This window comes from Physcomitrium patens, chromosome 8 (genome assembly GCF_059467195.1).
Source record: "Physcomitrium patens ecotype Gransden chromosome 8, ASM5946719v1, whole genome shotgun sequence".
NCBI lineage: Eukaryota > Viridiplantae > Streptophyta > Bryopsida > Funariales > Funariaceae > Physcomitrium > Physcomitrium patens.
Genome location: NC_143417.1, coordinates 4158109 through 4170848, shown reverse-complemented (window position 1 = coordinate 4170848; position 12740 = coordinate 4158109). Strand labels below are relative to the sequence as shown.

Genomic DNA, 12740 nt, shown 5'->3' with positions numbered 1-12740 from the left:
CTATAGTAGTTTTAGAGGTAATTCAACTTAAGACTAAGAGTTTTGTCTAATATAAAGATGTGTTTATATATATATATATATATATATATAGATACACACACATCGACTTATTGATACATATTTTTATTTTAGTTAATATTAATGGTTTGTAGAAAATTTGATTTGTATTTTTTTATTTTATTTTATATTTCTTCTACTATCTTATATACAATATTCAATGGCAAAAATAAAGGATATGTAAGCTTTCTGATGCTCTTTCACTAAAAATAAAAGTGTTGATTCCATAACCATGAGCCAAAGCTTTATTTCAATAACTAAGAAAAAAAACTTTAATTTTATAATTGCAAGTGACAATCTCAACTCCATAACAACACCAAAAGTGTGGACTACATGACTATAAACTAGATAATCAACAAGATCTAACTCTTGGCTTGGCCCCGCAAGCCAACAGTAGACAAAATTATGCTCAATTTTAATCTATAAATTGGCAACAAGTTAAAATATGTTAAATTTATACCATCTTATTGCCAAGTGGAAAATTAACATATAAAACTTTTCGAAAACTAACATTTTAGACAAATTGGACGCAATTCCTGAATATATAATTCAATTCAACTTTCATAGTATCATTTAAGTGTAAAAATCTCATTAAATAAAATTTATCATTTGTCAAACTACAACCTAGAGAGTGAAATTGCAACATTCTTGGGAGATCACTTTTCTGAGAACCCTGTTCACACTGGCGGTTCACAAACTGATTGGAAATGCGACTTTGCGTTGGATCTGTAACATTATCAGTGTCTTCGACATGCGCAGCTCTCATCTCAACAGCGATGGAGGCCGGGGATCGTCGAATGTCTTCGAAGGTCCCGGAGACGCCATTCATTCGTGAGAATTTTTTTGCTAGAATTTATGTTGTCGCACTTTGCAAAATCATGTGCAACTTCTAGGAGCGCTAAGCTCCGTACCTGGGTCAGTAAACCCTGCAATGCTTCCTTGTAAACCAAAAGAGACAAATTTAGCTGAAAAAGTTATAAATCTCCATCGAGGTCTATCATGCAGTAACTGCGATCTGTTAAAGTTGCAGTGCACTGTTATTTGGACGTGGCACTTTGGGGTAGTGTTTGATTGTTTTTCCCTTTACAAAACTCAATTGCGGGGGAGGTATGAGGTTCCACTTAAATGTCCGTTCTCTGCACAATCGCCGGCATCCATCTGAAGCAAACTTTTTGTTTTTCATGTTTTTGTCTGTAGTCATTATTCACTCTTGCCTTAGCGGGCACACCATATCCATAAATGCAATGCGAAACGTGACTTGCAGACGATTACCTGTTACAGTCACAAAGTTACATCGATTTGGTTGTTCATTTACAGAGAGAGTCATCAATATTTGTGTGCAAATCATGAAACTTTTGTGCTTTGAAGTTATGTTATAAGGCTTTAAGAAAATTTGATGTTTACTCTTCTGTTTGTATTTTTTGGACATGATTTGAAATGAATAACCCTCAGGGTAATGGAAGCCGGGATTTGATCTAACGCCTTAAGCTTCTGTAGGAACAGCCTTCCGATTGTGAAAACGACCCACTCTTTCCTTCATTCCGTATTTGTTCAAGCATGCACACTGCACAATTAGATTCTGTTAAAACCTGACTAAAAAGAACTTGGTACGAAAGCCACCGGAAACGCCTTTTAGCTCGAGGAGAACTACAATCAGAAATTAAGAAATTGAATAGTTGGCAGTACTTCGGTAACAAAGGCTTATTTCCCACTGGCTCATATCACAATGGAACACGAGGATCCATCAATTGTTGTTATGTACCCCTGAATGCTACAACACAAGATTACCCATCGAAGGCACTGGATGGTACTGGATATAACGAGGAAAAGGAGGAAAATCATGAATGCTAGTAAATGGGGATAGATGACTTGCTTTCCCATCACCTGACACTATAAATGTCTTTAATAAATGCGTCTGAAAACTGAGTTGCTGAAGAACACTCAAGTAGACCTTTGTTGACTGCTTTAAGTGAAACAATTCAGTTGCTGATTCACCATAAACAACTCTTATTCACGGATTACGTCCTCGTCGGCAAGTCTTTCACGATAATGCACTCCGATCGGGCTGAAGGCAGATGGGAAGCAACTTTTGTGATGACACAGTGCTCGAAAACTAATGAAGATCGAGAATCATCACAACAGTCGATTCTCTCCGCATCATGTGATGCGGACCTTGTCCTTAAAAGCTTTGTCGCTGTGATCGATCTTGACCAGTTTGTGGAAGAGTGGAGGAGGCTTAGAAGCACGTTCAATTATGCACAGTGAGCAGTTTAGTATGTGGCCAAAATAATGAAATCAGTGCTAAGTTGCACAAATTGCCTTCCAATTTCTACTCGTCAGGGAGACCAAGGATGGTAACAGTTTTTTTCGGTAATGCCTCTTATACTTGTCACATGCTTTTGAGAATGACAATCCACATGACTCTCTCGTGGGAAAACAACCAAGATGACTTAGAATTGCACTCTACCAACTGTCGCACGTGAAGATCGAACAGCTGTTCTTATTCAATGCCAAACCCTCTGTTATTCATTTGATTTCTTCGCTCCACCAGCGTCTTCCTGCACATGCAACGGATGAAACCGAGGGAATATGCACGTAAAATATATCCAATAATCGGTGGAGTCACTTAAAAAAATGCCTGAAGTTGAGATGCTGTTCACGAGTCTTCCACTGTAGAAACGAAACAGCTGCGCATAATGTTGTCTCAACCAATTCCATCATGAGTGGAGAAGTGTTTTTGCTCTGCTGTAGGCAATGCTCAAGACAAGTCGATATCATTTCAAGATGAACGCTGCATTATTTATTTAACCTTTTCTTCGTTCTATAAGACTCATGAAATAAGATCACAGTTCTATGAGTTGAGCCAAGTAAACGTGGTTTTGGGTATGCAATTGTACCCCACGGTCCCTATGAATAAGGAAGCATTATAAATAAGAACAGAAGAAAAACGATGTTGGGATTCATGTAGTGATGAACGGCAGCGAGGATAATCTTGATAGAGGAAGCAAGTTTGAGACTACGAAATATATCGGCTTTACTATGACAGTAAAATACACGAAATTCTGAACACATTTTCAGTAGCACAAACTGTAACAAAGTTTTCTCAGGTAGAGTCCGCTGTATTGCCTTACAAGAGCAATTTGCATCTTCTTCTCCATGCTGCTATATGTCCAGCAAAATGTACGAATGGAAGCAAATGAAGAAGAAGAGGCAAATTAACTCATCAGCTTATCTTGACGTCAAGGGCTTTCGAGCGACCTGTACATTTTTTATCCGGTCCCTCAGCCAACCAATTAAGAAGGGGGGTGGAAATGAACTCCCAAGGTCTTCGATCACTTGGTGTATTTGATTTTCTCAACTTCGTCGATGTGAACAGGATACTGGTCGATACAATGAGCCCACGGGGATTGCTTCGGAGGCTTAATGGAACGCAGCGCTTGCCAGACAGCACTATTGCATTTGAATCCACTTCCGAAAGCAATCTGCCATACCCTGTGTCCCTTCTTCATACGGCCCTTGGCCTCCGTGTAGGCTAGCTCGTACCAGATAGACGAGGAGGAAGTGTTGCCGAAACGGTGAAGCGTCATACGAGACGGCTCACAGAGCTCCTCAGTCAGATTCAAATTCTTTTGTAGCTCGTCAATGACGGCTCGCCCGCCTGCATGGATGCAGAAATGGTTAAACGCCAGCTTGAAGTCGGGGATGTAAGGCGTCACCTTGAGGTTCAGCACCTTGCGTGCCACGAGGAATCCGAAGAAGAGAAGCTGCTCCGACAAGGGAAGCACAAGAGGACCCAAAGTGGTAATGTTGGTCTTCAAGGCGTCTCCTGCGATTGCCATAAGATCCTTGGAAAGCGTCACACCCATCCTGGCTTCCTCGTCCTGCTCCTGATACACACATCTGTAGCACTTGTCATCGGCGCCCTTGTGTGTTCTCACCACATGGTTGAGCTTGTACTTAGACCTCCCCTTGTCCTTGCGCTTATTCGAGAGCAAAATTGCTGCACCACCCACGCGGAAGAGACAGTTAGGAATGAGCATTGATTTGCGCTTTCCGATATACCAGTTCTGCGTGATGTTCTCCGTGCTGACAACAATCGCGTAGGTGTTCCCGTGCACTTGAAGCATATCTTTCGCGAGGTCGATGGCAATAACGCCAGCGCTGCACCCCATCCCGCCCAAATTGTAGGTTCTTATGTTGCCCCGCATGTTGTATTTGTTCACAATCATGGACGAAAGGGAGGGAGTCGGATTGAACAAGGAGCTATTCACTACTAACACGCCCACGTCCTTGGGCTTGATCTTCGTCTTTTCAAAGAGCTCATCCAAGCACCCGAACATGACGGCTGACGACTCCTCCCGTGCTGCCTTCATGGAGGGCTTCGGCGGCACCTCGAACATAGCTGGGGGGAAATACGTTTGTTCCCCAAGGCCTGATCTCTCCAAGATCTTCTCCTGGAATCCTATGCATCCCTCGTCGAAGCAGCCCGTCTGCCGCGTGCGTTCCATGAACAAGCCCTTGGGCACTTCGAATTGGGAACCGGGGAGATAGCACGAGAAGTCCACTAGGTAGATGGTGCGTGGCCTGGACATCACGTACACCGTGCCGCCGAACACGAGCAGGGCGGAGCAGATAATCACGCTCACCAGGTTGAACTGCAGATTCATCCAGAGGCTGTGGAGGTCGTTGGGGCTCATGCGCCAGACCTCCAGGAAAATTCCTAGCAACATGGGTATAAATAGCAGCGTGAAAAGGTGTGTGATCAGGTGGTGGTATCCCAGTTTCACATATTTCAGATTGACCGACTGCAGGAAGTCCGGGAGGCGCCGGTTCGGAGTGATGTAGAGGGATAATATATCCTCCCGAAGAGAGCTAGATTGCCGAATGTGATGTGGCTGCTGCATCGCCGGCCCTTGCCCACCCTCCGCCATGTCGGTAATTAGCGAGATTCCGGCTTTGCTTCGAGGTCACCTGGTCACGAACTGTAGCAAGACAACACTGAACATTCCCATTCTGAACGGTCAGAAACTGCGTGGAGATCGAAATTATTCACCCGAAACTACAACTAAATCTAACAATTTGGTTATATGTGTCAGTGCTAGCAGTAGCTGAAGCTGACAAAGTGAATTTCGATTCATCGATAACCAGGACTTGTCTATGGCTCCTGGATGTTCCCAGCGACCAGTAGCTCATGGTGAGGACACACTAAACTCATCAATGTCCCCTCTACTCCGGACTTTGACAAAGGAGGAAGCTAGAGCATGAGCTGCAGCTGCTCATGACCTCCCACCGACACAAATATAATTCTACATCTTGACTTGGTGAATCGATCTTCAATACAAACCAAGCGACAAAAATAGTACAAAGTTAATCGTAAACCATAAATAGAAGAATGCAAATGCACAAAAGGCACGCAATTCCTTGGACTCAGTGTACTCACAAAGAGATTTCGCTCCCACCCGTCCCGCACTCCGCACCTCACGCAATGGTACACGACCAGGTTAAGATCAACTACAGCATCGAATGCACGGGCACGACCCTTCCACGTTGTTCCACTGCGGCAGTGTCCATGATCCTAACCTCCCTCACTCCTTCCTCAACGCTCTCATCATCAAGATTCCTTCACACTCTCCTGCATTCCACACACACACACACTCCCCGTGCTCCAGCAATCTGCGACACAGTAAGCGCTGACTGTATCCAACCTAGCGCGTATGAAATCCTCCGAATTACAGGCAGAAGAACACGAGTAAGATAGCAACCCCAGGGGTGGGGATAGTGCAGCAACTCCGTCTACGAATCCCAGCGGCGGCGATCGATAAGGTGCGTGAGATGGTTGTAGCTGAGCCCACGACGGGGAGGCGGAGTGGGGAATTATATGTTCTGTGAAGGTGGTGGGACGCGGCAGAGTCATGAATGAAGAACGCTCCAGTTCTCGTGCATGCCAGAGCTGCAGATGCACAGGAGGGGCAGCCTCGCATTTAAGGCTCAATACCTACCTGCTGCCAATGCTTGACCCTCCTGGAGCCACACGTTGTCTTCACACCTCTCAGGACCCTAGTACTGTATCTCTCACTCTCTCTCTTTCCTTGCTCGCCAGCTCCTTCATCTGCTCGCACAGCACATGTGTCGCAAGGACCTCTTCATGCCAAGCCACCCACTGCGTCTCAGTATGTGATTGCAATATTAAACGGGATAGCTTAACATGCACGTATATGGGTGTTGATGTGAAGAGAAGCGTAAAGAAATGTCAGAGGATCCGGAGCTTCCCAAAGTCCCCGCGAGCTTCCGCAGGAAATGGAGGCAGTGAGGTTTTTTCTGGGGCTTAGTGACGAAGTTCCTCCTCGTGCACAACTGAGCTGTCCCCTGCTGCTCTTCATCGCGAACTCACTTTCGAGCTGTACATGGAAACACCCTACTGAAGCCCACTGCAGTTCTTTCAGAGAATCGACTGACAACACACTGCCACCGCGGCTGGCTGCGGATTGCTCACCCAATCTCTTTCTTTCCAGGTCATGCGTGTTTGTGTGTGTGTCACCACGTTGTGGGGTCCAGCCTTTGATTCCCCTTTGAGTTTCGTCTGGTGTCTGTAACTCCTGCGAAAGGAGGGCCCCTCACCGCCATTTACTACCCAAGGATCAAGAGGTGTTGTGGCCAATTGGTTCCTGTCAGGCCACCCACCTTTCGATCATCGAAATTGTGCAACCCAGAGTGCGAGTGATACTAGCTGATGGGCTGGACTCCACCAGCAGCAGCAGCCCTTACATGCTGGTTTTTATTTTGTTGAAGCTAAAATGGTGGCTTTCGATTCGGAAGCTCTGCCAACATGAAGATCGAAAGATGCCTAATTTACGATGCAAACATTACCTGCACTCTGCGAACAACAACAGTAACAACCCAGATTACAGGAAACTGCTTTTTCAGACTGACGAAGCTGGGCTTCTTCTTGTGCTTCTTTCATTTCTCATTATTTTGTTTTTGTTGTTAGGTTCTTATTTAAATCAGTTGAAGGAGAGGTGGAGGGGATTGGAAAAAGAAAAGTTTGATTAGGTAAGCTGACATGGGTATGATGCTGCTCATCAATGGAATAAAACAGAGGAGTTTTTATTATGCGGTGCCAGGGAACGGATTGGAAACAAAGGTATTGCAGGATGATGAGGGGTGGGGAGGTCTGACTGTGCATTCAATAGAGCAAGTAGGCCATGTCCACATGGGTGGCTCCCAGCTTTCATCTCAGGCAGCACTCACCATATTCCTTAGTCAAATGAGGAACCCAGTTTTATATATATATATGTATGTATGTACCTATATTCATTTATTAGTTTGTATGTGAGTTCGTGGGTGTGTATTTATAGTGGTTGTTCTGGTTTGTCTAAAAAGTTGTGGAAAGAACCATTCATGATTGCAGAATAGAACAAGAGCTATCATTCATTCATTTGATTTTACTTTTTGATGGCCAAATTGATCTTGAATAATGGAACTAGCAATTAGTGATCACCGTTCTTTTTCAGTTGTTTTTAAAATTGAGCATGGAATTGAAAACATTGGAAAAGAAAAAGAAATCTAAATCAAAACTTTGAAATCAATTAAATAATTATGCCAAATTATAACAAGGCTATTATCAAAAAAATATAATTATTCATTAATGACTTAATTTACGAAAATTAATATTATCATGAACTAGGTAACAAGAATGTGTTATATTACTGCAAATGGCTTGAGGTGTACAAATATAATTAATTTCTTAAGATTCTAGTACAAACTCTTTAAGGAGGTTCTAAATTATAACATATAATCCAAGACTTTACAATTTCTATTATGAAAAATTGTAATATATTAGATTTTTTTTGAAAATAATAAGAATAAATTAAAATGTTTTAAAGAGTGTAGAAGTAAATGGCTGTAACATCCATGTATACGCTGAGATAAAGTAATTATACAAGAAGTTTATGATACTTTTTATTATATGTAAATGTGTGTGTATATATATATATATATAATTATATAAATTTATTAATTTTTAAAGAATTATATATAATTTTTAGTAATAATATCTAATGGCAAAGTTTGACAACCATTTATAAATATGACACTTTATTTCTATACACATTTAGTTACTACAAATTCCTATTAATATTGGAAATTCATAGCATAATTTGTTTTCTATTACAATAAAGAAAATAAATTATTTAAAAATTTTGAATAATTTTATATTTTTATTTTATTTTTAATTTAATAAACTAAAAGTATTAAAATAAGTAAATTAAAACTAGGATCTTATACTAAAAAGAAGAAAAATATAACTTATGATTTTGGCATAAGTAATACAATTTGTGAAGAAGTTAATTAAATAGAGGATATTCTTAATAAATTTTATAAGACAAACTTAAAATAAAGCCTTTATATGGTATAACAACAAATAATATAGATAAATAATACTCTTATAGTCCTTCAAATTTTAACTAGCCATTAATCAATTGTTTAAAAATAAATAAATGAATCAATAAATTAATGTCATTGTAATTAACTGAATTTGATTTTTGCTAAAATAATAATAATAATAATAAAATATCAAATTTAGATATTTAAAATTTCTTATGAAAATAATCTTCTAGATACCAAACTATTTTTACCAACTTTTAGTAATATAATTAATGTATAAGCATATTATTATTATATATACAAGTGAATATTAAATAGATCCATGATTTTATTAAATAAACCTACTCTTGATAAAGAATATAGTAATTATAATGAATGTGATTGGTTTTTATTGGTTATAGATCTAATAACAAAGAAATAAATCTAATTTTTTTTCATGATTCTTAGAATGGGTGGATTGATTTAATAAAAACTTGAATCCATTTAACATTTTCCTATACACAAGCACACACACACACACACACACACACACACACACACATATATATATATATATATATATATATTAAGAATTCATTATATATTATAAAGACCTTTTTTACTCTTGATAACACATTTGTACTAATAAAAGCTAAAATAATTCTAAAAATTGATTTAAAAATGTACTAAAAAATATCCAATTTTTAATTTTTAATAATCATTAAGTATTCTTGGCTTTAATATAAAAAATATATATTAATAATCCTAATATAATTTAACTTGATTTTTTATAAGCTAGAAGAACAAAAAGTTTAATATACTCTATGAATATTTGAATATTTACATCGTATATCTTATATCTTATGCATATTTTGTTCATTAAAATTCTTCTTAGTTAAATTTTAATTAAAATTATGTATATAACTAATATTATTATAATTTATTAAATAAAAATATTATTATCAAATTAATTTTCTTAGAATCATGACTCATGTGCATATAATTAAGATTATATTATTAATTTATTTAATAAATATTAAATAAAATATTAAGATATATTCTAAAATTATAGAATTTAATTTTCTATGAAGTTTCTTGCCACATAATTGTATTATTTATATTTTTAAATAATAAGCTATTCTTTTTAAATATTTTTAATGTATGAATATTATTATTAATATATATATATATATATATATATATATATATATATACATATATATACATACATATTTTATCAGTTAAATTATATAAATTTATGATTTAAATAAAATATTTTATTTTAATTAAAATATTATTATATATTTTTAAAATTTATGATTACTTATTTCTATGTAAATGCTTTAAAACCAATATATAATTAGGATTTTTTTTGTATTTTTATATTTTATTTATTTTTTATTTTTTATATAATAAAATGCTAATCTAATTTTAATATTGAAAACTATCTTCTTTTTTTTCAAGTAGATTTTTATGCATTGAATTTGATGCTAATGAAATTAATCTTTAAACATTTTAATGTTCTTATTTCAATTACTCTATGAATTGTTTTTGATTCTATCAAACTTTGTCATCTTAGTTAAAATAATAAAATTATCCTTAATAAAATAAAACATAGTAAAATTTTAAAATATGTAAAATAAATTTTTAGATTTTAAAGATATAAAATCTTATTATCTATTATGATAGCTTAAATTAATTTCTACCTTATTCTAATCCCTCTTGTTTCCATCCTATGCTCTCTTTGTTTCTAGCCATCTTCATTCTAACTCTCCTTTTCTCTTCACTATGTTTCCAACTTTCATCTTGACCCTCTCGTTTTCCATGATAGGGTGGATCAGTAAAGTAAATAGATGGATTGATTTAATAAATGGATGAGTTATTTTAACATTTTCTAATATATATATATATATATATATATATATATATTTTGATAGTGGCTTGTATTTTGTTAAATAGTGATGCCTATAAGGCAGTATAGATTATTTTTGACTAGTGAATAGAAATGTCAAAATATTGTGCAATAAAAGAAGTATATTCACTTGATAGTTTTTATATATATACATACAAATGATTTTGTTTACAAAATAGTTTTTACAAATTAAAACATATATTTATATTAGCATTGGGTCCCTCACTTTGCATCAGATATAAAATAAAATTCATTGTCAATTAATAATAGCTTTGGCATTGAGTGCATGAACAAAATCTTTAATAAATATATGAATTTAGTTTATATCTTCTAAGTATGATCCCAATTGAGCAATTCTTATAGATAAGTTAATAGAGCAAGGGACGAGAGTTGAGAGCATGGACCAAGATAGAGACAGAAGACATGAGGAAGGAAGATAAGGGAAATAAGAGAATATGGAGGAGAAATGAGAAGGTTAGGATGGAGATGTGGATACAGACAAAAATAGGAAGAAAAAAGAATAAGGGATAAGTCTAATAGTTAGAAATAAATAAAGAATGTATAAAAATCCTTAATGATTACTTATATTTTATATTTCAACTTCAAGACCTCTATCACATGTGATTGAGATATCTTCCTTCAATTCCTGCATCCAAACGTAGCATCACCCAATCAAATGGGCTTTCATGAATGACCCCAACGCCTGATTGACAACAGTTACAATAATTCATGACCATGAGGATGAGTTTTAGAGATTCGGGTTTAGAGTCACCGCACCACAGGCCGCCAGTGACGGGGGGGTGACATCTGCATGAATTGTCAGGTAGTATACGCCTCAGCCAGTGTCATTACCTCATATTGCACCCGGGAAAACGACTGCCGACCTGAGACACCATATGCACCAGAATGCATGGAGGCCATTACTCGTACGTAACGGATTTTCACACAGATTACCACCCAGAATCGGTTTTACTTACTGGTGCCGTTTCTGCAGTTTAAAGATCATCCGCGATGTTGTGAAGTGTGCCGCGGGAGAAGTGGATATAGAATGGCATTGCTAAGATTAGGAATTGCGCGGATGAATTTGGAAATGAAAGCGAATACATTCAGCGAAAAATGCGCAGATCCAGCCATGTAGATGTTCTTCAACTCCTACACAGCAATTCTGTACCATGTGCTGCTTTTATTCACATGTTTCAAAAAAATTGAGCAATGGATTAGGGCGGGTACCGAATTTGAACCCCATCTTTTGAGATTGTTTCCACCATTCGGTTCCATTTACTTCATTTGACAGCCAACACTACGCAGGCTGAGGATTGCTGTATATTCCTACGGCATCACTGTAATAGATACGTCAGCAATTGTCATTTCTGTTTCTATGCACACCTCATGTGATCTATATCTGTGTCACGCCTCATGCGATCTCTATCTGGCGCACCTGTGGCTTCGGTTTCTGAAGCTTGGGAACTGTCACTGTCACTGTCAAAACCCCGTCCTGTACCTGCGCCTTCACTTCGTCCACGTTTGCACCCTCCGGAAGCCGGAACCGTCGCAGAAAACTGCCTTGCGCGCGTTCCACCCGATGCCATGTATCGCCTTTCTGCAACTCCTCTCTTTTCCTCTCGCCGCTAATCTCCAGCGACTTCCCCTCCACCACTTGTATTTTCACCTCTTCCTTCCTCAGCCCAGGCAGGTCTGCTTTAAAGATGTGCGCCTCAGGCGTTTCACGCCAATCGATCCGCGTATTCGCCCCAGCGTGCGCGTCGCCAGCCAATTTCCGGGACAGCCCGCTCTCCGGCGCCGAGAAAGGATCCCACACACTGCCGAACTCGAAGGGATCGAACACACCGTTGCCACGGCTGCCAAACAGCGAGAGAGCCATATCTGTCTCAATTTCTCAAGAACGCAGGACCCGAAGAATATGCACTCAACTGCGTTTCACCCAAGCTGCGACCTAAGAGCGTCGGAGTTCAAGGAACGACCGATCTAATTGAACGACCAACCTCCCACAATGGACGCTCACAAAAATCTCAATCTCAGTTGCCAAACTATCTCTCAGAGAGCTGGAGAGCTGTAGACCACAATTGGACACACTGCGTCAGCCACACTCCAATCATAACAACTCAGCTTGTGTAAAAATCAAGGATGCGCACTCTGACGCCGAGCGCTACTATATATACTACTCCAAAATGCACAATGCAGGGGCGGACCGAGGGAATTGCTAAGGGCGTCGGAAGGGAAGGAAGTAAGGAAGAGTGTAGAAGGAAGAATGTGGAATTGGAAGCAGATGGTTCCCGAGCATTCTGGACTCACTCCAGAGGACCCTTGTAGAATCGTGTCGCAGAAACCTCCTTGTTCAATCGACTGGATCGAGACATCTGGGCCGTCAGATTTCCAGATTGAATCCTGG

At 38.5% G+C, this 12740-nt stretch overlaps 2 protein-coding genes across 2 annotated transcripts; both read right to left on the bottom strand.

The window, feature by feature from the left end:
- Positions 1-3066: 3066 nt before the first annotated feature.
- Positions 3067-5896, bottom strand: LOC112286144 (3-ketoacyl-CoA synthase 4). Its single transcript, XM_024527774.3, has 2 exons — positions 5498-5896; positions 3067-5055 (listed from the first exon to the last, which is right to left on the bottom strand). Exon 2 carries the CDS (start codon positions 4986-4988, stop codon positions 3390-3392), a length of 1599 nt encoding a protein of 532 aa, XP_024383542.1. The 5' UTR covers positions 4989-5055; positions 5498-5896; the 3' UTR covers positions 3067-3389.
- Positions 5897-11493: 5597 nt separating this feature from the next.
- Positions 11494-12465, bottom strand: LOC112285292 (17.4 kDa class I heat shock protein). The gene has a single exon (XM_024525973.3). The coding sequence runs from the start codon at positions 12210-12212 to the stop codon at positions 11745-11747; it is 468 nt and encodes a 155-aa protein (XP_024381741.1). The 5' UTR covers positions 12213-12465; the 3' UTR covers positions 11494-11744.
- Between the last annotated feature and the right edge of the window lie 275 nt (positions 12466-12740).